We start from the raw sequence: 27,723 nt of genomic DNA, 5'->3' as shown, positions 1-27,723 counted from the left end.
GCCAAGGGGGCTTATTTACTTAAGAGGTTAATGTAATTTGAATGCAGTATACCGCTTGGAGTGAGCTGTAGATTGATTTCATAGTATGGGCTGTGTTTCTTTTCCCTTTTCTGTTTCTTCTCATTCAGTTATGGTGGAAGAATGGGATGCAATTATAATGTGATATGCCCTCCCTCTTTAGAGTACTTTATTTGGGGTTTTCTGGCTCCCTGTGCATTTTCTCTGTTGCACAGTTGTGCCTTGCTATTCATTTATTTTACTCTAACTTTCCCAATATAATATTCAAACTTGGGTGAATCTCTCCAAAGAGCTCAGTATACTGGGGAAGGTCTGGGACATCCATTAATACGGAGAGAATTTCTGCTAGTGATCAGCCCTAAAGGGAAGCTCAAAAGCATTGCAGAGACATATAACATACTGCAACACCGTGTATCTCAAACACACGGATGTGAAACCACATACTGACTTTCTGAAAAATCTCAGCACTGGCTTATTTGGGACCTGACTTCCAGCAATGTATTACAAGACTAGCTGAAGTTTTACTTTTTCTTTAATGATGGTGTTTTAATGGAGAAGTTGACTTTATATTTACTGATAGTTGGTATTGGTAAAACTTTGAGACTTAAACTGATTTCAACCACTACAAAAATAAAAATGCATTTATATTGACATCTTTTTATTCTAAATTTTAGACAGATGTGGTTTGTAATGTCCAAGATAGTAAATTGGAGATGTTTGATAATCTTCAGATGAGACATAAAACTGTGGTCCAATGCATGACCCTTTGCAAGATTCAAAACCCTAGGGGCATTTTTAGAAACAGTATCAGTGATCTTCCACTTGTCCTGGCCAAATTCTCAACTCAAACCATTACATTCTGCCTTCCTAGATTCCCTCTGTAATTTTAATTGGATAAAATATCCTTCACTTCCTGTCCTCTTGTACAGTATTGCTGTGTGCTGTTAAACAACGGTTGTGCTTCACTCCAAAGAATGCTGCATTTCAGTGGTGGGTGAAGTGTCCCCCTTAAACTTAGCATCAGAGCTTCAGCTGGTACAAATAATTGGAACTCCTCCAAAGTCAATGGGACTACACTGATTTATATAAAAGTGCTGTATAAATGTAAGACATTATATTAATATTTAGAATTATTGTATTTGGGAAAATCCTGGAAGAAAATGGAAGTTGGCCTGAGTAAGAATTGAATAAAAGCTAAATAAAGCCCTAGGGATTTAGCCCGTAATTAAATTACTATGATTAAGTAGATGTATTATTAGAAAGCTCTATCTTAGAGTATGGCTCTTATAGGAGGGAAAGGAATGCAGTGCTGAACCAGAATTGTTGATTCTTTTCTAGATACTTTTATGGTGGAAGATGCGGTGGAAGCCATCGGGTTTGGGAAATTCCAGTGGAAGCTCTCTGTTCTTACCGGATTAGCGTGGGCAAGTAATTGTTGGCAAGGGCAAGGGCAAGGGCATATCAGCCCCTCGAAGAATCTATGTAATACACTAATAGCCACAGGATGTATTCATGCTTGGGGACAAGCACAAACAAACAAAAATGAAATGAACAAAGACTAGTGCTTGAAATGTTAACTACTACCAGAATCAGACCTAGCAGGTGATGAGAAAGCTGGTTAGGCTTTTTCTGTATGTCTTATAAGACAAGGCTGGAAGGAACCATTTGGATCCTATACTCCAAAACTTTGCTTCAGGTAGGAAGGGTCCCAAATTACACCTACCGTAAATTGATCTCACTTTTCTTTAAAGACAAGCTAGAGATTTTACCATATTTATCATATTAGGCAAAGTGTTCTATATTCTCTGTGAATTCATCATCAACATGGTTTTCCTGATAGCTGAATATATCCCTGTTGCACATCAGACCAGTGCTTCTAGGGGTTGGTATCCAGGGCAAATGATTCTGTTTTCTATTCTTTAATTGTCAATTTGTTACTTATAAAGAGCTATAATGCCCCTCCCCTCTAATATTTTTAGGCCAAACATGTCTAGATCGTTCATTTTCTAGTTATTGTCTATATATAGGATTACAGTCTGCCCTGATTTATTACCCAGTGGGTAACTGAGATAAATTTTGGCCCATAGATGTTTTCTCAAAGTATTTGGACCAAATCCAGAGGTGATGTATACGAGGGTATAAGTTACATGGTATTAAGTAGGTCTAACTCAGTCTGCTTTTAAGGAAGTCTAAAGCTAACACAACTCTTGCTAGGTAACCAGAAAAAGGAGTTTAAACAATTTAGACTCCCTGAGACTCACACCACCTTATGCATCACTTCTGAATTTGGCTCTTTGAATCCTACCTACTAAAAATTCTGAGATCTTGTAGGCTTAACTACTTTAACATAGCAGACCATCCCAAGTCTATGGGGGCAAAGAGAAATGAGTTTTGAAGTGCTCATATCCCAATGCAAAGTTAATGCTCCAAAAATATATTGCTTATTTCACTGCACTGTGCAAATCTGCAATACAATACAGGCGAGTCTCATCTTACGTGGGGGTTCCGTTCTGCGGTTAGTGCGTAAAGCGAAAACCGCGTATAGACAAAATTACATTGAGTTGAATGGCGGGCAAAATCGCCCGCACTACAGGTACAGTATTAAAATTGTTATTTTTCTCTCTTTTTTTGTTTTTTCGTTTTTGTTTTTGCCGACCGCATAAAGCTGAAATCACGCATGTTAAATGTGCGTAAGATGCAACAGACCTGTATCTGTCTTTCAAACTGCACTGCCATGTTTTACCTCAGCAGCAGGAATGGCTTCAGCAGGGAGGGGTTAACTTAAAAGAGGAATATAATCGGCTGTGATAACGATAATATTCAGGCAGTCATTATTGTTTCCTTATTGCCCTTCTAGATGGCAGATGCAATGGAAATGATGATTCTAAGTATCCTAGCTCCTCAGCTTCATTGTGAGTGGCGATTACCAAGCTGGCAGGTTGCATTGCTTACATCGGTAGGAAAAATAGCTGACAGCTCCTATATTCTGTAAGGTTTTTCTACTCATTGCTGTTCAGACATTATAGTTTATATCACAATGATAAATTCTGTTCATGGCCTTTGTAGAGTGGAGGAGACTAGACTAGTATAGATCTCTCTGACTTTGGCTCACTGGTGTTGTAGGAGCCTTTCTTTAAGAGAGAGAATTTGAAAATATGAACTCATCCAGAACTGCAGATTTTGCCTTGTGTGGGTTTCTCATTAAATGTAATTTCCAGCCAAACTTATAAATTCACCCAGGCTCAGCCCAAAAAAACTTAGGACCCCCCCCCCCCCCCCCCCCCCACACACACACACACCTTGGCTCACAGAAAAGGTTTGTAAATTTTGGTTATCTTTTCAAAGAACCTTTTTTTGACCCTGTTGGGAAAGCCTAAGCTCCTTTGTACATGGAAGGAATAGGAGCCCTGGGGTAGAGTGGGATTTTGCTGTTTGAGCTGGGCTCTCTAATAATCCCTGAAAGTAGGAGGCCTCAGAGAATGGTGCAACAGTGCTGGAAATGCAGATGGGCTTTAGGGATGAGAAAACCAGAGTGTAGGACATGGATGGGTGTGATACCTTCTACTTATAATTGTTGCTTCTTTGTGTCCTACAGCTTAATTGTCAAATTCCCATAACATTTTTCTCTGCCATGGCCTTTGATGGCATTTTTTAATTATACTGATATTGCACAAATTTGTAAATATGCTAAATACGTTTAAACCAAATAGCCAGTGTAAACATCATGCCTTTCACCTAACTGAACTCAAACCAGCCCATCTAAAGGAGGACTTTAGCCTGTGTTTCAGCATAGCACAGTTTTGATCTCAGTGTGTAAAAGGTCTAAAGGATGGAGTATCATCAAATGTGACATGAAAGCTGGTAAATGTATAACTTTTAGAAGTGGACACTTTCTTGCACCACATAGTGCTTGAGGCTGCAGTTCTTTCTTAGATAAAATTCCCATTGACTTCAATGGGATTTTTGGCCATGTAAAGACTGCAAGATCTCACCCATGGGTTAAACCTGGCAGTTTTTGTCATTAACTTCAATGGGACAGGATTTTACCCATATGTTTATTTGTGGAGTATGCTATATTTCCTGTAGTATCACTATTATTAAAGGTATAGTTTTTTCTTTAACATTATAATCTTTTTTATTGACTTCTCTGAAGTGTAAAATCTAATTATGTCTCCATTCAAGGATGATTACATAACTAGTGAGACCAAACCTCACACAAATTGCTGGTAAAACTGTCAGAGGCAAGAGAGGAGCTGAATGAGACATACCTAGTATCACCAGGCATCCGGAGGAGTTCAAAGCTGCAAGATGTTGAGCACTCTAGCCTGATCCTGAAAAAAACTTAAGCCCATGTTTACTTTTAAACACGAGTAGCCCCATTGAAGTCAACAGGACTGCTCATGCACATATGTTTCGATGCTTTACAGGATCTGAGCCAGAATGCTTAGCATCTTGCAGAATCGAGCCTCAGATGAGTAGGATGCCAGCATGCACACTGTAACATCAGTCGCAGATTATCAGGGCCTTAATGACCTTTCATTTATTAGCAACTTTCAGTAACTAGTCACTGTCTCATAATTGATTATCACTCCATTTATCAAAAATATATGCGTTGGGTTTTCAAAAATACTCAGCATCAGTCTAACTGGTCCCATTGAAATCAATAGTAAAACTTCCATTGCCATCAGTGGGCGTGGAGTTAGTCCATTGGTGAGTAGTTTTGAAAATCCTACTTTGTACATCTCTACCTTGATATAACGCTGTCCTCGGGAGCCAAAAAATCTTACCGCGTTATATGTGAAACTGCGTTATATCGAACTTGCTTTGATCCGCCGGAGCACACAGCCCTGCCCCCCGGAGCACTGCTTTACCGCGTTATATTCGAATTCGTGTTACATCGGGTCGCGTTATTTCGGGGTAGAGGTGTATATGTAAATCTCCTTTAATAGAAACTGGACCCACAGCACCTTAACATAATACAGTAGTGACAATGAATGTTTGAATTTTCTGGTTTGATGATAAAGTTGTGCAGCTTTCTCTTCTGAGCTCTTCTCTGGAAATGTATACGTGCTGTTAAGAGGAAGACTATTTCTAATTTTCCACAGGTGGTGTTTGTGGGAATGATGTGCAGCTCTACACTCTGGGGAAACATTTCAGACCAGTATGGCAGAAAAACTGTAAGCCTCCAACTTTTACTGGAATAGGTGCCATTATAACACTGTTACAGTGCACTCTACTTCAGTGCATAACATTGCTGAATTGCATAATCCACATACTTGCACAAGCAGTCCCAAGCTAGCCCAGTTTCTGCTCCCAGTGAGGGCAACAGGGTTATAGCAGTAAATGAGAGGTGAGAAAAATAAAGAGTAAAGTAAATAGCTGTCTGACTGTGTTATAAAATGAAGCATGTTTTCTTTAAAGAGAGTCTTTATGAAATTCTGGGCTCAGGTTCAGCAATGCATTAAAGCAAATGGTGATTGTCCATGTTGCACACACAGTATACTTATTTGCTTGTGCAAACTACAGGGATTTTTGCCTAATGAGGGCCACAAGCACGCAACATTTGCACATACAGTTCTGAAGTCTCCTTTAACTATTTTGAGCCTAGCGTTATGAAACCCTTGGCTCCCAGCTTCACAAAACTATTCTTCTAGAGTACTTTCTATGCTTCCTGATTTAGGAGATCTGGGCATTAGTCTATAATTTTCTAATCTGTGTTACAGCATCATCCTTTTTCTGTTGTTCGTTAAATGCAGGGGCTAAAGATCAGCGTGTTCTGGACCCTGTACTATGGGATCCTCAGTGGTTTTGCACCAGTATACAGTTGGATCCTTGTGCTCAGGGGACTGGTGGGCTTTGGAATTGGAGGGGTACCTCAGTCGTAAGTAAATATTCACATTTCAAAATACTCCCTTTTCCATGTTTCTTAACACAGAAATCAATGCTCCTGTGGAATTGTGTATGTCACTCTGTGTAGGGGCCTTCTGAACCTAAGTTCCTCTAAAGATGTTAGCATGGATGTATTAAACTCTAGTCAGACTTTTGAAATGCACAGTATTTCTGGGCAGAGGCATTACATACTTATAAGTTCTATTGGATTTTCTTGTACTAAACTAAGGCAATTAGCCATTGATGTTCAGTCTGTGGATCTAGAGCATGAGACTTTAAAGCAGTCAGTGAGTTAGATCAGCCGCTTATTTTGGTGCTTTTACACAGAGCAAGTGGAGCGTTAATCACTGGAGTTCTGCCTCCTACAAGCAGACAGAGCAGAACAGACAGGATCCTTCTCTGGCCCTTCAAGTGTCCAGGAAGTGGGGTGAAGATAAAAGGCACTAGTATCCCACTCTTGCAGCAGCAGAGAAGAGAGAACAGATAGTGTGAAACTCTCAAAGAGATGCAAAATAACCTCATAGCAATGGCTTGACATTGCATTTCCATGTTTGTATGATAAAATTCAGTCAATAAGTGATGATGCTGAATTGTGATCATACCAGGTCATGACATAAATACTACTAATTAGAGGTAGGGCCAACCTGGAGCCCCCTTGAACTTTGTGAAACTCTGGATTCCTATCCAAATCTGAGCCTAAACTTTGAGCCTCAGGCCCATCTGTGTAATGGATCCAAACTGGAATTCCAAATCCAAACAGCGTACAACTTGGAACAGTTTGAATAGCTTCATGGATGGGGCCCATCTCTGGTCAGAACAGAGAATCAGAACGTAACTCCATGACTTTGAGGCTCCCCTCACTTAGGAAGGGGCTCTCCAGATTTTCAGGGGGAATACCCCTGCTGATCCCTGCTGTAGGCTTTTAGTTGTCAATGGAAGGGAATGAGTGTAGCCGTTTACTCTCCCCTTCCCATTTACTGTATTCTCATTCATAATTGATGTGTTGCACCACGAGAGGTGCTATTTCAGTGCCAGAGGAGCTGGACTTCGATTGATGGCTCATGGATTTGTTTATGAGATGAGTCAATATCCTGCGATGGCTGCAGCTTTTCTAGTGCCATTTCCACAAATCCAGATAAAGGAACCACAGCTCTGAGAGGCTTCTGTAATACTATTATTAGTATATTTCCATTGCTCTTTAGCCTCCCTCCAGTAAGACTGCTAATAAGAACAGAATGTGTGTAAACTAGGAAAGTCATTAATGTGCCACGTTTATTAAGTGTGAGCCAGATTGTGCCACACAACTCCCAATATGTATTACTAGAATGGGGCAGAAGAGCGAAAGAAGCAAAGCATCAGAGTTAATGCTTGGCACTGCAAACATTTATTAATAGATAAGTCTAAATTAATGCCATTTTACCGAAGAAGAAAGTAAGGCACATGACTTGCCCAGGGTCACAAAGTGAGTCAGCTACAGAAGTCCGAATAGAACCCAGATCTCCTGAGCCCCTGTCCCTCGCTCTAATTCTGAGTGGTCTGATTGGCAAAAGGAGAAATGTACTCAACATGGCAGAAAGAGATGGTTTTTTTTTAATAGTCTTGGGCAAGCTACAATATTGCATATGAGCGGCAGAATTTCTGTAGAGTGATTTAGTCTGTAGAGTCGTGATTGTATTATTGCATTCTGTAATGTATTTTGGGACAGAGTTTTTATGAAAGATGCTGTTTAAAATAATGCTTTGTACAATTTTAAATTAACATATTACATGTAGGAGCACATTTATCTGCATATGCAGGAGCTGTATATAGGAATCAGTGGCCTCCCAGGGAATCTTACTATGACACTGAGTAGGACATAATTATTAGCATTCACATCATCCAATAGATACAAAAGTAGGAGATGCAGCGCATTCCCCTGAAAAGAACAACCCACACACAACTGTAATCACTGTACTCTATTACATTGTATGGGGAAAACTCTGCATTTCATTACACATGACTCTATTTCCTCCTGTTTTTTAATCACTGATTTAATATTTGATATTTGCAGCATTATCCACTGATTAACTGAGCTCTGTGAAGTCACTGAGAGCTCAGACCTGCACCTCCGAAATCAGTAGGAGTTTTGCCATTGACTTCAAAGGTAGCAGGATTGGACCCTAAAGGTGTTTCAGAAGCAGAAACAGGGCCTGGCAACTCAATGGAATGCAAATATGGTAGGAGCAGAGAAATACAAGTCCTTCCTAACAGACTGTTTGAAACAGACAGGACAACCCTTTGATTGGCTTCTGTCCCTTGCATTAATCCTCAGGAAACACTCAGACAACAACTGTGCAATTCAAATATATTGCTCTTTGGCACAATGGGGTACAAAGGCATTGCAGAGAATCAAGTCAATTTTTAAAAATTCCTGCTTAGTAAAAGAGTGCAAATGATTTTATACGAGCAATAACAATCACAGCCTCGGGGTTTTCATCTCCTGGAGGACTGAAACCTAGCAGAGATGAGTGATCAGCAGTGAAATTCTCATAGCCAATTGTTAAGTCCTGGGGAAGTACCCTGCCCAGCAACTGTAGGAGTTATGCATTGAATCCCACTGTGTGAATGCCTGTGCAGACCAGAGCTCTGAGCAAATACACATTAAGGTCTGCTAGATCTAGCAGGTTTGAGTCCAAGGTTGCAAAGCCACAGAGAGGATTAAATTCTCTCCTCCATTACACTGCTGCAATCCATATTAAAGTAAATGAGATTGTTCTGGTGTAAATGAGAGAAGACTCTGATCCAGTGTCTGTAATACTGCTGCTGTGTGGGCTGGGAAGGGTTTTTATGTTGTCACTGTGGTTTGGCAGTTCTACTAGGAAACAAATCAAATGCCTGAGTATAGCTCAGTGTGCTAACATGACATTTTTCTCAATGTTTGTCTTTACAGAGTAACCTTATATGCTGAATTCCTTCCAATGAAAGCTAGAGCAAAATGCATTTTATTAATAGAGGTAAGCGGTGTAGCCAACTGTACTTGGTCCTTAGACGTAGAGGGCCAAATTCTGCTTTCAGTTGTGTCCATTTAATCCCACTGACCTTAGAAAATTCAAAAGCGGCTATAACAAATAGATGGCTGAATTCAGCTCTCTATACCAGTGTCAGAGAGAGCTGAATGTAACCCATAAAGTGTTAAGATGGAAAAAAAGCATGACTGTTCCATTGATGATTGAAGGCAGCCAGGTGTTACTGTTGAGAGAGCTGTTATTTGATCTTCATTCAGTGGCTTTGAAAGGGCTGTGAAATCTTGTCCTCCCTGAATTCAAATAGACTTTAAACAAAATTAATCTTCCAATATAATTGCTGCCTAGAATTAGCTTTCATTGCCTGACCTTCACGAAGTAGAGTTCAGTAGATGAGCAACTCTCTTTCATGGTGCGGGTAGTCTTTTACCCTTTTCTTGGTCTGGCTAATTCTGAGCATTCTGGATCCATGTAATTACCCAGTGGAATCAGAAATTTATCCTAAGCATTGACTAGTTAGTTAACAGAAAAAGGAAATTAGTCCTTGAGGGAACTAAAAATCAAAGGGAAGAAAATATCAGATGGACCTGGGTGGGTTTCACGACAGTGTCCCAGCTCTGGCCTTACTAATAAGAGTCTCAATTCCTTCCTTCATTTGCAGGCAAAACTCCTGTTGGTTTTGATAGTTGTTCCTATATAAGGAGAACAGGACTCTAGATCTCACAGCAGTTTATAAGAATTATATTTAGAGAGAGATTATTATTATCCTAAGCTAGTTTATCATGTCTGGGTATCTACTGAAGGGGATCTAGAATCATCTTAATCATTCACACCATAAGGAGTTTGCAGCTGTTTTGAGGAAACTGTAGGCGATGTGAAATATATGTGGCCAAAATCTACTGTCAAGTGACATCATTGAGGCAGCACCTGTAAATCGGAGCAGAATTTGGCCCATCAACCACAAATTAAATCTGACTCATTATTTACCTGTCTGCAATTCTGCTGTAACAAATGTATACAGCACATTGATCTTGCTGAAGGTGAAATTTAACTGTTTGAAACCACCAACATGAGTAGCAGAAAATATCCCATCATATGAAATCTTTTTTTTTTTCTCCTTAGCCAAAGTTTTCAGTCACCTGAGTTTTAGAATGGAATATGGACTTATGAAATGCTTGGAACATAGGGAGAGTTATGGACAAAGTCTGAAGACAAAATGTATACCAATATAGAAAAGCCCTCCCCTATATGAAATATGAGGCTATTTTAGATAAGAAGCTGCCTCTAATACCAGTTTATTCATCTACATTTAAACATGGCTTTCCAGAGAACATTGATAATACGTTTTCAGAGCTGAGCTCGTGGAGCATGACAAAAAATTTCATTCACAAATGGCTGGATTTCTCTTGGCTTACATCTGTGCACATTGTACATGTCTCATCCCTGATTCACCACCAGTCGCTACAGTACAGAGTTTACAACAAATGCTGTATTTTGGCAGGGGTTTAGACTGGATGACCCTTGCAATCCCGTCTCACCCTATGATTCTATGATTGTAGAACTTCCGGTTGAAGAGTGCATTAATAGAGATGGTCCTTCTCCTTTTTAGTTTCTGTGCTGTTATCAGCCATGCATCTCAGAATGATTTTATCCCCCTTTGTGACCATTTCCTTTTCGCTTTTGCAGGTCTTTTGGGCCATTGGGACTGTATTTGAAGTCCTCCTTGCAGTGTTTGTGATGCCCACTCTTGGCTGGCGTTGGCTGCTCATTCTTTCTGCTGTTCCACTCTTGCTGTTTGCCATCTTATGTTTTGTAGGTATTCTTTACAAGAGAGATGTTTGTGCAGCAAATCTCGCATTTCACTATAAAAGTCTAGTTAATATGGATCTTGATGGAGTGGAATCATGACAGCAATGAGTTCCCTGATGGTACCCTGTTAATAAAACTGAAATTATGATGTAAATGATACTGCTTCAAATGATGCTGTTTCAACAGCTAGTAATAGTAGGCTTCTCAATGAGAATTGTTCTGATGATGTAATGCTTGTAATCTGATACTGTAGAATGCTGGTCGTTTGGAGTACTGTGAAACCAATCAGAACTGGGATTCTCTCACTAATTTACTCATGCAGTTTCAGTCAAATTCAGTGGGATCAACCTCTCACTCTTATTAAAATCAGTTATTTTCTGATTCATTTTGGGACTCTTAAATAATTTTACTGCAAGTCACAGCTTCCATCTAATCTGTGGTTAATTAAAACCTCTCAGAGCTCATGGCAACCTCAGCATAATATGCTATCTATTTATTACAGGTCAGATTCTTAAACAGATTCACATATTTGGGACACTTGAACTTGTGTACCCTGTTCGATGAAAGTATATGTGATAGCAACCCATTCCCTTACAAGCTATATATACGCTCCTGTCTGAATAATAATTTGACTATTCGGCTGCTGTTATTTTTTAGCCATTGTCTTTTTTTCAGGAATCTCTCCAGATAATTACACAGGTGTTTAAAATCTTATGTATTGAAAAAAAAAACTTTAAAAATGGACATTTTTGAATATCTTCAGACTCCTGCTAACTAATTGACCATTTTACCATTCCTGCTGTGAATGTAACACCAAAACATTCCAAAGATATAGTCAAATCTTTTAAGAATAAAAAGCAAGTAATGGAAGGAGACCTCTTGCGGGATAGGTTTAGGGATGGATGCCTGATGATAAGATGAAAGTGATATCTAGAATTTCTTAAAGTCTGTTGGAGAAATTGACACTTCATAGGCAGAAAGACAAATCTGTAATTCATCAAGGGCTGGTTGTATAAGCCTTCTCAGCTCATTGCAATTAATGAGACTACTCACATCTGCCCCAGTCAGTTATTGTCCTGTCGTTGACAATATTGTGTCTGATCTGCTCTGCTCTGCTTTGCTTTGCTTTCATAGTGGCTGCCAGAAAGTGCAAGATATGATGTATTATCTGGAAACCAAGAAAAGGCTATTACCACTTTGAAACGGATAGCAGCAGAAAATGGAGCTCCAATGCCTTTGGGAAAATTAATCATTTCCAGACAGGTGAGTACAGGAAACAGACATATTAACAATACTGGATATAAGAGAAACTGTGCTACTTTCACAAGTAATCAGTGTTAAGTTTAATTTTGGCATCTCAACCAGTAATAAACACTAATGAGAAGTGATCACATGTGCTAAATTAATGGGGAATTACACTAAGGGCCTCATTCTGATTTATGCTAAAAATGGTGGCAGTGTAAAGGGGCTGTAAAATGGGCATAAATTACATTTATACTCACTTTTAGGCCTCTTTATACTGAGACTCAGACCATGAGAATACTGAAGGGCCCAAATCAGAACCCCAGATCTGAACACCTTAGAACTATATGTGGAATTTTGGGTTCCAAGTTGAATCTGAATTTTGCAGCTAGCCCCCATCTCTGTGTCGGACAACCCCAAATCCCAGAGCACCCCCAAACTTTGGGGTAATTCTGCATAGGCTGGCTTGCTTCTTTGTCCTTCAGAAATTCTTGGGCCAGCCAAAATTCTCCTGCTGAGAAGTGCAGAAATGCTTTGCTTGCTTTGGAGGTTTGGTTTTTAGGGTAGGATTGCAAAATGTTTTTTCTAAACCACAAGACTATGGGTCAGATGCTCTCCTGCTCCAAGATCCATCCTGCACAGGAGATGGGGAGGAGAGTCATCAAGGAGCTGCTTACAGCCCCTTGACTCTCAAGCTGCCTTGGCCTCAGCCCCAACCTAAATTAGAGCTACCTAGAGGCTGTTCTAATTTACAGCAGCTACTAGCTGTCATCCCTAAGAGATCATACACCACCTGTGAATTGGCATAATAGAGCTGTGTCCTACATGCTCTCTATGCTGACACTCTCTCTCCCCCCCCCCCCCCCTGCGTGCTGGGGTAGTATGAGCCAGCTCTGATGACTTTACACCAGCTGAAAATTCCCTCTGGCAGGAGAATTCTTAACTTGGCAGCTGCGACCAGATTGTGGCTCCTTTATCCTGCTCATGTGCATGAAGAGGCCTGAACAGCGACTGAATAGCTGGCCCTAAGCTGTGTAATGTATATCAGATGGCCTGACATAAGAGCGGAAGCATGTCATTCTATGCAATCAAGTTTCCTCTGACTCTTTATGGCCTGAAATCAATTTTAAATAGAAACCAAATCAAATAGCTGTATTTTTGTTTGTTTCAAAACAGGAAGACCGGGGGAAAATGAGGGACCTTTTCACACCCCAGTTTAGATGGACAACATTGTTGCTTTGGTTTATATGGTAAGAGGAGATATAAACTGTTCAGTGCCAGCATGCTTATGTATGTTTTTCAATGGATGCATTTACAATATCACTAAAATGGAGCAAATCCCACTCCCCTCAAACCTGCATTACACTGTAATTTCTTAAACCACCAAATAACATTCACTCAAGATCCAGTGGCCTATTCATTTTCTGGATGGAAGTAGGAACCATACTTTCAGAGAGTATTTAATGGAAGTCCTCACTTCCGTTCGGTTCCATTTTGATTCACATTGCTTATCTTATATGTCTGACCATCTCAGACTTCCTCTCTCATTTCCTTCCTCGCAGGTTTTCCAATGCCTTTTCTTATTATGGGTTAGTTTTATTAACTACAGAGCTCTTTCAAGCAGGGGATGTCTGCAGCAGTGAGTATTAGCCCTTCTCTTCTTTCTAAATATGCCCTGTAGATGAGAGAAAAAAGGTGGGATTCCTTTTATTGGACCAGCTTCTGCTGAAGACTTGGAAAGGGTCACAATTTCTAGCACACACTTTAGGAAACCTTGTTACGAGTTTGTTAATTTTGAACATAAATCAGCTCCCGTACCCTGCTTGCTGCTTGAGGCATAGGGGTTCTGTGGTGGCCACATCCAAGTTGTGCAGTAGCAGTGGAGCCTGCAAAGGAGGCTTATTAGAGGCAAGTGTTTATTCTTCTTGAATAAAGAGTGATTCCATAAATGTGACTTTCCAGATTTGCCACTGCCAGGCCTAATTAGGTCTGAAATCGAAAATTGCCAGCTGCCATAGGGCTTCTGGGTGCTTGAAACGTAAAGAACTGCTGGGGGAAAGATATTGCATAGAAATTCAGCATCTTTTCTGTTGCAGTTTGTTGTGTTATTGTCAGTGTTTTAACTGTATAAAGAAGAGCTTTAAAACTCCTTGAAAATTAGATTCCCCTAGGGAGAGTGTTACTGTATTCTGAACACACTCAATTATGGAACACACCCTGCCGGTTGGGAAATTATACAAAGGGGATGGGTATTGCTATGAGAAGGTATCAATTCAGAGCTTGTCTAGCAGCCTGGGAGTAGAATGAGAAATCCAACTTTGGATACTAGAAAAATGTGGGTAGTTATTGGGAGATACTGTGGTCTAGTGGTTAAAACGTAGGTCTGTGGTGTAGGTAAGGTATTGTTATCCCCATTTTACAGGTGGGGTTACTGAGACACAGAAGGCGACATCACTAGCCTGAGATCACAGAAGCCTGTTCTGATTTTAAAAAATAGTGTAAATCATCAGTCTTCAGGTCAGGGTTGCATCCTACTAGAAGCAAGACTGCTTAGGAACTGTTTGGCTTTGGCTAGGTGTTCTGGGTACAATACATTCAGGTAAAGTGCACCTGCTGTGCTGCTGAATTCCAGCCACATCCACTCCACTGGTTTCAGCAGCAAGTTTACAGAATCACAAAAGCACAGCAGGTGTATGGGAGAATCAGCAGAGAAGAGATTACTTAAAATATCACAAATGCTTCTTCTTTCTCCTCCCCCAGTTTCCAGTAGAAGGAAAGCAGTTAAAGCAAAATGCAGCCTGGCCTGTGAGTATCTGACAGAGGAAGACTACACTGATCTGCTCTGGACCACTTTATCGGAGTTCCCAGGTAAGTGACCGTATAAGTGCCAGTGCATCACTGCATGGAGGCTGTGACGGGTTAGATCACAGAACCCCCCTTGGAAACTGCCAACCGATGTGCCAGGCCTACTTCTGCCCCTGCTTTCTCTGCCAGCTCGGGACCCCAGCATCCTGTCTTGCTGAGCCAGACACGCCCATCTGCGGCTTTGGGGCAAGTAATTCAGACCCTGGGTCTGTGCTGGAGCAGATGGGCGTGTCTGGCTCAGCAAGACAGGGTGCTGGGGTCCCGAGCTGGCAGGGAAAGCAGGAGCATTGCAGGTGGCAGCTCCCAAGCGGGGGTTCTGTGATCTAACCTCCCACAGAGGCTTACTGCAGAAGCAGTCTCTGGGAAGTGTCTTGAGAAGCCACAGTGGCCAATCTGGTTATGGCTCCAGTCCAAACCACAGGCCATGTATTCTGAGGAAGAGTAACAATGCAGTAGGATTTTATCATCCAATGAATTTCTGTTGAAGCAACAGAGTCATATAAACTTTCATCCAGGCGTTGGCTTTCCAGAATTATTTGTAAAGGATCCTGGGGATGGTTACTCAGGGTTGGACCTTCCCAGCCTTGTACACCATCAGAGCCATGACTTTTAAAGTCACAATTATTTAAATGAGCAGTGTGACAATAGAGCAAGAAAGATAGGTGACATATGGTAGCAATATGAATATTGTTCCATTAGACTTATGACTACATCCCTAGGTACTAATCGGCTTGAGATGGCCTATCACAAGGCAGTGATTCAGGATATTATCACTGCTCTGGATTGAAATCTCAGTGACAAATCCAGCTCTGGTGTGAGTGCAGCTCCAGTGCCTGTGTTGTACATGTTTTGTCCGTAGGGAAACCGCTTCCCTTGGATTGCCAATCTGGCTCCTTTCACTTGCAACAGAGTCACACAAAAAGGAAATAAATTACAAAGCCAAATAACATTGTGTGGTAATTGCTGGATGCTGCAGCTCGATCTGAACTCATTCTACAGATGTGGGCCAATCAATTTCTCTTCCCATACAGGTGTTCTGGTGACCCTCTGGATTATTGATCGGATAGGCCGTAAAAAAACCATGGCGCTGTCCTTTTTTGTCTTCTCGTTTTGTAGTCTTCTGTTATTTCTCTGCGTTGGAAGGTACGCAGCACAAAGTAAAAACTAAACCCTGATCCATTTACTCTTCCATATGGGACAATAGGTTGAAAGTGATGGTTTTAAGAGCCAAGAATTGACCAAGTTAATTTGTGAAAAGATTTCAAAAGAAAAGTTAGGCTTTTCTCTACAGAGTGTTTAGAAGAAAAATAAGAGAAGCGGGAGGGGAGAAAGCCTGTCTTCTCCAAAGTCCTGTGTTCAGAATACACCAAAGGGGATAATAGTTGACATCAAAGTAGGAAATAGCTCTCTGAAAAAAGTTCTAAATCAAGTCTTGTGCAGTGGGTCTCAACTACCAGTACATGTAGTAATGCTGGTTCCTCTAGTTTTGCAATTAGTTATCTAGTTATCCACTTGCCAAATGAATGATGAACCTCTGGGCTGCGCTCCACTGCTGTGTACTTGCCTCCCATTCAGTTACTCGTGCCAATTTGCAGCAGAGCTGGGCCTTTAACTGTGAGACTGGGGTTCAGAGCAGTCTAAGCTGTGTTATGGATTAGAATGTGCAATTACAGGGCAGGCGATGGGCACTGACTAGTGAAGTTGAGGTCTTGGCCTGGAAAATCGGTACATTTGACCTAAGAATCTGGAAATTACTGCACTGATGGAAGGAACCTGTATTTTGACATTGCAGCCAGTTAGGGCCCAATTTTCCAAAGAGCTCAGGGCTAAATTTTTGACCCAGAGGCCAGATTTTCCAAAGTGCACAGTACCCAGCATCTTCCATTGTGACACTTATGGCCAGATTTTCACAGGAGCTGAGTGCCCACCATTGACTCAGTGTGCTGAGCAATTTGGAAAATCTGCCTCTGATTACGAGTGTTAAGCCTTTTGGAATATTTTGGCCTTCCTGTCACTCTGGGGCTGGGGTGGGAGGGGGCACAGAAATGGCATCTTAGTTGTTGCTGGACTGTCTTGTGTAGTAAGAGCTCCTAGAACATTTTCAGGCACTGTATAAATAATAATAATAAATCCTAAGAATATGAATAAATAACCAAGTGTGTCCAATTTCACACCTTTACACAGGAAACCCACAGCCTGATTCTGATCTCATTTACTCCAATTGTACTCCAGTTGAGTTATCTCAGTGTCAGACTAGTGTAAGGTCAATTATTTAGTGCATATTTTCCTCATCCGAATATCTTTAGGCTGGGACTAGTACATGTAATTTACTTCACTGGTCACTGGCTGTTCATAGTGTTCCGTCGAAATGCAGACTCTTAGAAAAGCCCAGGTGTCTGTAGTGATCACAGATTTTTTTGAACCGTCCTTGTATTAAAGGTCCAGAAAAACGGAGGAGGGTCAATAAAAACAAAATGGATCTAGCTAATAAAATTTAGCATCTTTTTTTAATTGCTACTTGTCTCTAAATTCAAATAAAAACTGTACTGAACAATCCAACCCCTGCTCTCCTTATTCTCACAGAAATGTTCTTACTGTGCTGCTCTTCATCGCAAGAGCTTTCATTTCAGGAGGATTTCAGGCTGCTTATGTTTACACTCCTGAGGTGAGTAAGGTCATTTTTGTAACAAGAAGCTTTAATGGGAATGAGGCCCTGGTGGGACAGCTGAATTTTATGATCTTCTCATAATAGGCCTTATACAGGCTACAATTTCTTGAGCCATTATGTTGTCTGAGTGTTCTAGACCTGACAGAACTTACATGTAGTATCGCTCTTTGGTCAAGCGGTGTAAGGTAGGAAGAGAGCTGTATCCTGGGGTTAACGTGGTGATGCTTTGTCTACAGGTTTACCCAACAGCTACTCGTGCTCTGGGCCTAGGAACATGCAGTGGAATGGCCAGAGTGGGAGCCTTAATAACTCCATTTATTGCACAGGTAAAACTCCCTCTCTTCTGAACATTTTAGTAGCACAAGAATGCGATGGAGAAAACAGCCTTTCTGTATTAAGGCCAGTTGATGGCAGTCCTCACCCAGGGCCGGTGCTACCATTAAGGCAAACTAGGCGGTTGCCTGGGGCGCCAAGATTTGGGGGCGCCAAAAAGCAGTGCCCCCAATTTTTTTTTTACAGCGTTCCTACGCCCCCTCCCCGAGCACGCAGTCGCTGCTCCACTTCTTCCGCCTCCCAGGCTTGCAGCGCCAATCAGCTGTTTGGCGCAGCAAACCTGGGAAGGGAGGAGAATTAGAGCGGGGGCGGCGTGCTCGGGGAGGAGGCGGAGCAGAGGTGAGCTGGGGTGGGGAGCTGCCGCACGGCTCCCCGGGCCAAGGGGGTGGGGAGCTGCCGTGGGGGTGCCTCAGGGTGGGGGGGCGAGCTACCGCAAGGCTCCCCACCCCAGCTCACCTCTGCTACGCCCCCTCCCCAAACACGCTGTCGCTGCTCAACTTCTCCCGCCTCCCAGGCTTGCGGCGCTAACCAGCTGTTTGGCGCCACAAGCCTGGAATGGGAGGAGAATTAGAGTGGGGGTGGCGTGCTTGGGGAGGAGGCGGAGCAGAGGTGAGCTGGGGTGGGGAGCTGCCACATGGCTCCCTGGGGGAAGGAGCTGGCACGGGCGGGGGGGCACCTCAGGGCGGGGGGCGGAGCTGGCGCGGGGGGGGTGCCTCAGGGCGGAGGGTGGGTGGGGAGCTGCTGCAGGGCTCGGGGGGGGGGGCGCAAGGTGGAAGTTTCGCCTAGGGCGCGAAACTTCCTTGCACCGGCCCTGTCCTCACCCAAGTATGTTGGAGTGGAGGAAGTATGTTGGTGCCTGTCAGAGGGTGAGCTAGCCCTTTAAGGGAGAGCTGGACTCAGCCTCTCCTGTGACTGATTTACCTTTCAATCCAGGGATCACATGATGGGAGCATGTGAGTAGGAATCAGGCCTGCTGGGGGATGGAAGGACAGTCTGAGGTCAGTTGTGGGAGTCTCAAAGGGTAAAGGGGCTGTGTTAGTGGTTCCATGCAGGTGGCTTGGGGAGTTCAAACCTGCAGGGAGCAGGAGCTGGCTAAGAAAGGTGGGGGGAACAAGCCTCAGCAGGGACAGGACTAAGAACCCTGCACCAAGGGCCGTGCCCTCACAGAAGGCTGCGTGGAAGACTTGTGGTGCTTTGAACTTTATGTTAATGAATCAGACTGCTGAAGGGGAGGGTTATTGTGAAAATATCCACAGGGAGAGGTCTGACTAACTGGGGAGGAAGGGAAACTGAGGCAGTGGGGGTACCTGAAGCCAAACCAGGTTAGCCCCAATGTAGTGCCCTTTTCCCACCATTGCTCCCACACAGTAGAGACCATACATGACAGTGTAGGGTGCCATTAACACTGCTCATAGTGATCAGTAACTCAGGGGGATGTAGGCTACAAGGGTAGGGCCTGGCCATTACCCCATTATCTCTACACATTGGGAATTGACTGGAGATCTGTGCTAGATGTCTGCTCTCCTCACTGCATGCCAGGAGCACTGCACCTTCTTGAGTCTCCATAGGCATAATGCACTCAAAAACCCACACTTGGGTGGCCGACCTCTTCCCATGCTATCCCAAGGGATGCAGATTCTCAGAGTGTCACAGAGCCTGAAGTGGATTCCATCTGTAGTAGTAGTCACCATACCACTGAAAGGGGATTGTTGCATTGGAGAGGGTGTGTGCAGGGCAACCAAGATGGGAACAGGCCTCAACTTTTTTCTGATCTTTGAACCTTAAGAGAGATGATCAATTTCTCATAAGAACATAGGAACAGCCAGACTGGGTCAGACCAACTGCCCATCTAGCCCAGTGTCCTGTCTTCTGACAGTGGCCGGTGCCAGATGCTTCAGAGGGAATGAACAGAACAGGACAATTTCGAGTGATCCATCCCATCATCCAGTCTCAGAGTCTGTCAGTTGGAAGTTTAGGGACACTGAGGGCATGGGGTTGCATCCTTGACTTTCTTGGCTAATAGCCATTGATGGACCTATCTTCCATGAACTTATTTAATTCTTTTTTGAACCCAGTTATACTTTTGGCCTTCACAATATACCCTGGCAATGAGCTCCACAGCTTGACTGTGCATTGTGTGAAGAAGTACTTCCTTTTGTTGTTTTAAACCTGCAGCCTATTGATTTCATTAGGAGATCCCTCGTTCTTATGTTATGGGAAGGGGTAAACAGCACTTCCCTATTCACTTTCTCCACACTATTCATGATTTTATAGACCGCTATCATTTCCCCCTTAGTTGTCTCTTTTCTAAGATGAAGTGGAATATCGGAGACTTTAAAGTGATGTAATATTAAAGTCCATAAAGAGGCATTTTTCACACTAGCCAGAGGATCAGAATAAGCAGGGAGCTCAGGCAAGATTTCTTCATTCAAAGGGCAATAACAAAAACAAATGGAATAAGCAGCCACAGGGGGTGATTGAAGTAGAGACTATTGATGAGTTCCAGACACTGACATATATTTCTGTTAGCAATGGATCTGAGCCACGAAGTTCAGAGCTGAACCTTCCCAAAGCAGGGATTGTTCAGCGATGGGGTTTTCATTCCAGTGCATCAGGACTTGCTGGAGAAGGAAGAGACTGAAGGACTCATTGAAAAGGGAGGGAGTCAGTAAAAGTGAGAGAACTGACAAATGGGTCAGTACATGAAGTCTGAGAAGCAATTTTCTGATCCTCATTTTATTTGTATGGTTGCAAATCACTTTCTTGAGACTCCTTAGAGAGAGGGTAGCTAGTGGCCCAACTACAGGACTGGGAGCCAGGAAGTCCTAGCTCTGACACTGGACTTGGGCAAGTCACTTTATTTCTCTGCCACGGTTTCCCTATCTATGAAGTAAGGATAACATTAGCCTACCTCAGATGGGTGATGTGAATCTTAATCCAAGGTATTTTGTGTGTATTTAAGGGATAAGTATTATCTAAAAAGAAAGAAAAGTATGTAATATAGTGGCTTTTAAAAAGTGATGTTTTCCCTTAAAGGAGTTAACATTTCTACTCCAGTCTCAAAATTTTTGTTTTCTTTTGCAGTGGATTCAGTTAATCTTTTCTTACCTTTTCACTTACTTTCCCCTAGGTGATGCTGGAATCTTCAGTCTATTTAACTCTGGTGGTTTACAGTGGATGCTGCCTGTTGGCAGCCGTGGCTTCCTGTTTTTTGCCCATTGAAACAAAAGGGCGTGGTCTGCAGGAGTCCAGCCACAGAGAATGGGGACAAGAGATGGTTGGGAGAGGATCCCACAACATGGGAGTCACCAGGTCAAATTCTGGATCACAGGAATGATAGGACATGAGCCCCCCCGGCCCCTTGCAAGGAAGGATGAAACAAGCAAGAATTGTATTTTTAAAAACCAAGCGTATAAAGCCAACCGTGCAGTCACTGCCAATGTCAGGTGTTAAAATGCAGGAACTTTTGATTTGGACCTAAGCAAATTGTGTCTTTACTACTCTTTGCTCACACTCATAAAAATTTACTTGTGTAACGAGAGACATTTGATCAGGATGTCATTTGAAGTTCAGAGAGAAGGGCTTTTTTAATAGTCTGTTGTGCTTGCATGGTCAGATACTGAGCTTAAAATGTCCTGTGTCAAGCAAATAGCTAACTGAATGCAATTCAGTATCAGCTGTAAAATTTAAAAAAAAAAACAGTACTTTTGATGCCTAAAAGCAAAAGATTAATATTTACTGTGTACCTGGCATAACACACGGTGGGTTCCATACACTACAGAATAGGGTTATTAAATGAGATGCCTGCCTTGCACTTTTTAGTCATCAACAACAACATGTTGTAACAGCAAACCAACCAATGCTTTCCAGTTCCCTTGCCTATAAGTTCTGTTCCTTGGAAATTACCAGGCACTGAGAAGGTTGTTTGGCACGTATCTTGAGCGTTTGCTTTCCTCAAGGCAGAGTAGTTTGAGTCTGTGAAGAGTGCTGTTGGATGCAGAGATGGGACACTATATGAGAAATGTAAATTCTAGCAGTTTGGAACAGAATTTAACTTTTCTAACATTGCCAGAAGCATTGAGCCCTCTGTCTGTTGCATTGGTGAAGACTGCTTCAGCTGTCCTGATGTCTCTGTGTGTGTGGAGATGCACGCTGTGGTTTACTGCATGGGTCCAGGTATGTTTCTGTTCAATTTGCATAAGTACGTTCCCATAGTGATGTAGCCAATGCCTATGACACACATGTCTTAATCTGAACAGCTGCTTGTAGCACTTTCGATGGAACTGCCTTCATGGGTCTCCCAACAGGAGCAGGTTCTCTGTCAGCTGGGCAGAACTCTAGAGTAGCTGCCAGTTGTACATGGAATGTAATGGCAAGTTATGAAGGAATGTAATTGGCATCACATCTTAAATGAGAAGTCGTCCTGGGAAGAGCTATACCAGTGTCATCAGCAGAAGATTGACTCTCCCCCAGCAATTTTGATGTAGTCGATGCAGTTCTTTCCCTCACCACAGGGAGCGGTATAGTTCAGGTGAGGACAACTCAATTCATATGTACTATCTATATAGCCTTTTGGTTTGTAAGGAATCTGTCCATAAATGGGGATTCAGATTTCAAAACTTGATGGATGTAAAGCAAAGAAATGTGTAACAAAATCAGACAGTTATCGTCCATGGGTCTTGGTATTTTTCCAGAAATCCAGCCTATGGAATACACTATCAGATGTAACTGAAGGTACTTAATTCTAGTCACTAGCCCATGGGAAGCAATACATTTTCAATAATATGTGTGGTCAGTCATTTCACAGAAACATAGTGTTGTGCATGCTATGGATTTGCACAAGACCATATTTTAACTACATGGTGGACCAAGCCGTTCCCTATAAAGTCCTTTTCTCTGGGGCTGGAATAGTTCATTGTGTCTGCCAATGGGTGCAAAATAAGAGAACCCAATCTACATTCAACTTTCACTTACAGAAATGCAGAGCTATTGCACAGTATAACTCTCCAAGATGTACTAGGCTGTTTAACTTATACCATTATATGAAATTATATATGGGAAATTCCTTAAAGGAATTTGAAGATCTTCAAACTACCAGGAATGGCCAAATCAATTGGTGGCATTCTGCATGGAGGCATCTTATGGTGCAGGAGGTGTAAGACTGACAAGGGACCCAAAGTCTATATAGTCACCTAGCATTAAAAGATGGTGTTTACAATGAAGCACTCCAGAAATAGCGGGCTGGTCTGAACAGGTGAATGTGACATTTTCATTTAAAATGTAATTCAGTTCAGAGATATCCAGCTTTACATGTTTGATGGCATAGGAGAATGTTGTCCATTTCTAGTACTAACACTTTACATTGGTATGAGTATCTCTGCCTGTCTATTAGTTCTGTATTCAGTGTTGACTCTCCAATATGCTAAAAGTTCCAATCAACCTAAAGCAGGGGTTCTCAAACTTCCTTGCACCATGACTCCCTTCTGACAACAAAAATTACTACAAGACCCCAGGAGGGGGGACCGATGCCTGAGTTCGCCCAAGCCCCACCACTCCGGGCGGGGGGCCAAGCTGAAGCCCAAGGGCTACATCCCCAGGCAGGGGGCCTGTAACTTGAGCCCTGCCACCAAGGGCTGAAGCCCTTGGGCTTCGGCTTTGGCCCTGGGCGGTGGGGCTTGGGCTTTGGCCCTGGGTAGTGGGGTTCGGGCTTCAGCCCCAGGCCCCAGTAAGTCTGTCAGCCCTGGCCACCCCATTAAAATGGGGTTGCAGCCCACTTTGTGGTCCCGACCCACAGTTTGAGAACCGCTAAAGGTGAACAGAAAGTACTCTTAACTAGCAGACAATGGGAATAGTTCCTTCTCATCTCCTCACCATTCAGATTCTAACTGGATATCCCTCCCTCGTGTATTATGCAAGTGGCTCAGTGCTGCCCTCAAACTCATGTGGCACACCTGCTTGTTTACCTGCCGCTCTCACCTGGGGTAATGCACACAAGATATACAGCATGTTTCTGAGGGGAGAAACAAGCCCTGAATGGTTTTAGATTGCATATTGTAACATTCAGATAGCCAGAGTGCAACTCGTATTAGCTTTTGGATTCATGAGCACAGCTGTGTAAGGTGGTCCCTGAACCTTACAATGAAAAGACTAGATAGGGCCTGAGCCTGGTCTGTAATTTGGTACCTGTAACCAGTTGCAAGCACAAATGATAGAATTTAGATCCCTACCTGATGGGAAGCATGGTTAGACAGCCAACTTCTATCATTTGTGCTTGCAGTTAGTTGGATGCCCAGAACTGGAGACTCTTTTGAAAACTCAATTCATTGTAAGTATGTGTTAGAGGAGAGAACATATGCATGAAACCTACAGGCTCACAGGATTGCTGTGTTAACAGGCTAGCTAATGAGCCTTTTAGCTTGCGATTGAGCTCCTCCTCTACTTAAAAATCGACTTCTGCCTTTCAAACGATCATATGCACACACTGCTTTGATTTTTGAGTCAGCATTCAACAGTTTGAAGATGTGACATTGCAATGGCCTTCAAAATGTGCATTCAGAAAGTTTTATGTGAAGTGTATGTGTGTGTGTGTATGTGTGTATTTATATACACACACCTCCAATAAAATATTTCATTTTAATAGATATTTATAGGCTATGCAAAGGCTTTTAATCCTGTTGAGAAGCTGATACCTGTTTAACATATGACATTTACAATATTATAAAAAGCCATTTAGAGGCATTTTTGCTTTTCGTTTTATATAAATGCTGCATTGAAAAATGTACCTTGTTATAAAAATACCAGGATCGGCCCTGCTGAGGTAACTATAATTCATAGGCCTTCAGTCAAGAACAGCAGTCCCTACTTGAGGCCTGATGGAAAGCCCATTAAAGTCAGTAGGAGGCTTTCCACTGACTCCCATGTGCTTTGAATCAGACTCCAGGTAAAAGGGGACAGGATCAGGCCCTTAAGAGCTGAATCTGTGTCACTGAAGTCAATAGGAGTTTTGCTACTGACTTGAGTGGGAGCAGGATCTGGCCCTTAAGCAGCTGAAGTGAGTGAGTGTCCCTGAATGATGTTGTTAATAACGGAGAAGGACGTTCCAGCGTGTCCATTGAGAAAAGCTGACTAACATTTGGGTTAATGCACTATAGCCTATAAATAGTCACGTCATATTTTGTTAATATGGCAACATTATTAATGTATATAATTAAGCTTCCAAAGATTCTGTTTTAAACACTGTTGTGTATTTTTCACTGGGGAAGGAATTAATATAGCTAGTTCATTTTAAAAAATAAAATGAGATCCTTTTGAATTAAACTTAGGAGCAAACAGAATTCTGGGGCTCACAGATATGTTAACTGTCCAATTAATTAATGTGCAGAGCTGTTGTGGGGAATGTAATTCTCCAAGCATGCTTTGACGAGTGATTTAGTATTCCTAAATGCTTGCTGAAAGAACACTGAATGTTATCTTGTGTTTGAATGTACAGTTTCTAAGCTGGATACATTTTAATGTTTAAAAAACTTTGTGTATATTGAGCTTGTTGTACAATATTCTTTTTGTTCCTATGTTAATAATGCAACATTGGATAGTTTGATTCCACACTTGATATTTTATGTTGAATAAATTAATAGTTTTTACAGTAATGATGCTTTTGCTGCCCTAGATGTGTAATCCATTATGGGACCTTGATAACTGCAGCTGTTATGAAGGGTCAGTCGTTTCACAGGATATTTGTCCTGATTTTTAGACATCCTAGACATCTGAAACTCCCACTGATTTCAGTTGGATCTGTGGGTTCTAAAAATTAGACCCTTAATTGTGTATTTGTTTCACACTTGAAGGGATACTGCCAGGTGAAAAATTACACGTTTTCTTAACTCCTTTATAAATAACCCATAGCTTATTAAAACTGAAAGGGCTTTAAAGACTTGATTTACTATTCATTATTTAAGATCTTTGTTTACTTTTTGAAATTCACGTAGCTTGCGCAATGAGAATAGACTGTCTGTTTGTCTGTAGTAACTTTCTAGCAGGTTCCACTGTCATGTCCTCAGTGGCGCATACACTGCAAAGGAATGTTTATTTGTTAAACCTTCCCATTCAGATTGTATTTGATGGAAACGTACTGGCTTTAGATTTTGCAAATGATTATTTTTATAAAATTTCAGGCCATATTTGACCTGACACTGTCCCTTTAACCCTAAAATGATTTATTCTCCTTCTGATGTCCGGTAATTCATAGATGGAATTTCCTTCATGTCTGGGTCAAAATGACCAATGGGCTTCAAGCACTCTGTAACCTGAGGTTGTACATACTTAATGTGCAGCTACAGTGAAGCCACAATCCATCTGGAAGGAGACATCTATCTGTTGGTGTAGGAGTAAGCAATAGCTACAGAATGGGACTGGGTTGTGACAGTAGTGTCTGGGCGTGGGCAGGAGGTTAAGCTTTTGGAGGTTTCTCTGAACTTACTGGACTCTCAGGCCATTTCTGAGGCTCTCACATCACTTCTTCCAGCGCAATATGACCCTCCTTTGTTCCCAGGGGACATATTTATTGACCTTTGACCTACTTCTGGCTTTGCTTCATGACAGGGTGTAATTGTTGTGGAGAACTGAGAGGCAAACAGTGCTGATTGGCAGCCCCAGGAGATTGGGAGCTTTCGTCTACAGAGCAGGTACAAGGTGGACCGTGGCAGTGCAAGCTTCCACCCCAATTCCCCTGCTTATGTGCCTCAACCCTGATGTAGGAAGGAAAATCTCCAGTTCTGTTCAGTCCTGGGAATCTCTGTTGAGACTGTTAACAGAGCCTAGAGTTTAAGTACTGATGCTTTGTATACACTGAAATCAACAAATTATCTCAATTACACAGGTTCCAAATTGTGCCAGCTGGGATTGTGTTTTTAATGGTCACTTGCCCACTAGCAATAATATTTAGCCAACTAGGTAATTTCACGTTATACATTTCAGAACTTTCTGTTTGTCCAGGCCCTAGAATTGTGGCAATTCATCAAATTTTAGTTACAAATTGATAGAGCTAAAATACTGGAAACATGGAATGAAGATCTGGAGTGTTTCTGTTAAATTAGCACTTCCGACCTTGTCAATCCCATCACTAACAGGAGAAGCATCATGTGTGGGCACATTTAGATCTGACCTTTAGCAGGCACAAATATTAGAAACTAGCCTTTAAGCCATTAGACTGCAAATAGAATCATACACCTAATCAGCTCTGTTAATATTTTTTAATAGCCAATTTAGGAGCACATTTGTCATCTCAAGCAATGAAGAGTAATAGCTCCCGTGTGCTTTAAGCTCTGATGAACCCAACGTTTACTTAGGGCTATATGATGATTTGTTATTGCAGATTTACATTGATGTAACTCTTCTGAAGTCAAGTGAGTTAGTTACACCAGTCTGAGGAAGAACAGAATCTGGTCCTTCAGCTCTCCTATTGACACTAAGTGAAATTGAGTAGATGACTGCTTCATTGGATAGTTTCTGTGGAAGTGGTATCACAGATCATTAGGATTCACATTAACCAGTTGTAAACTTTCATTTTTTTTAAATCTTGTGATATTACCCTTGTGATTGTGATTGACAGTCAGTTGGAGCTGAGCACTTAATGTCCATTTGTGCCTTTGAAAATCTCTCCCTTATGAATTATAGCTCACAACCACCCCGTACTGTACAAACGGGGCACTCGTAAAAGTAAAATGACTTGTCCAGAGGAACGGAGGGAGTCAATGTCAAAGCTGAAGTTCCTAGCTCCCAGGCCTATGTTCAGACCTCCTCACTCTTCAAAGGGAATGTTCCATCAAAGGCATCTTTTATTACATCCAGCTACTCACCACCACCTGGGACATGTGACTGTCATGCACAGGCCTTTAAAAG

General features: G+C 42.1%; 1 protein-coding gene across 1 annotated transcript in view; it reads left to right on the top strand.

Moving 5' to 3' along the window:
* The window catches only part of SVOP (SV2 related protein), a 34,770-nt gene extending 8,743 nt beyond the window's left edge, over nucleotides 1-26,027 (top strand). Inside the window, exons 3-16 of the mRNA XM_054006293.1 lie at nucleotides 1,357-1,442; nucleotides 2,876-2,974; nucleotides 5,124-5,195; nucleotides 5,775-5,899; nucleotides 8,837-8,900; nucleotides 10,596-10,721; nucleotides 11,853-11,981; nucleotides 13,137-13,210; nucleotides 13,523-13,599; nucleotides 14,721-14,828; nucleotides 15,857-15,968; nucleotides 17,409-17,490; nucleotides 17,730-17,819; nucleotides 20,957-26,027. Of these exons, the coding sequence (XP_053862268.1) occupies nucleotides 1,357-1,442; nucleotides 2,876-2,974; nucleotides 5,124-5,195; nucleotides 5,775-5,899; nucleotides 8,837-8,900; nucleotides 10,596-10,721; nucleotides 11,853-11,981; nucleotides 13,137-13,210; nucleotides 13,523-13,599; nucleotides 14,721-14,828; nucleotides 15,857-15,968; nucleotides 17,409-17,490; nucleotides 17,730-17,819; nucleotides 20,957-21,163 (1,451 nt within the window). The 3' untranslated portion in view covers nucleotides 21,164-26,027. The remainder of the gene's footprint in view (nucleotides 1-1,356; nucleotides 1,443-2,875; nucleotides 2,975-5,123; nucleotides 5,196-5,774; nucleotides 5,900-8,836; nucleotides 8,901-10,595; nucleotides 10,722-11,852; nucleotides 11,982-13,136; nucleotides 13,211-13,522; nucleotides 13,600-14,720; nucleotides 14,829-15,856; nucleotides 15,969-17,408; nucleotides 17,491-17,729; nucleotides 17,820-20,956) is intronic.
* The last annotated feature ends 1,696 nt before the right edge of the window (nucleotides 26,028-27,723 follow it).

Source organism: Malaclemys terrapin, chromosome 16 (assembly GCF_027887155.1).
Source record: "Malaclemys terrapin pileata isolate rMalTer1 chromosome 16, rMalTer1.hap1, whole genome shotgun sequence".
NCBI classification, from domain to species: domain Eukaryota; kingdom Metazoa; phylum Chordata; order Testudines; family Emydidae; genus Malaclemys; species Malaclemys terrapin.
The sequence above is the reverse complement of the archived record's forward strand: the minus strand, read 5'-3'. Positions and strand labels throughout refer to the sequence as shown.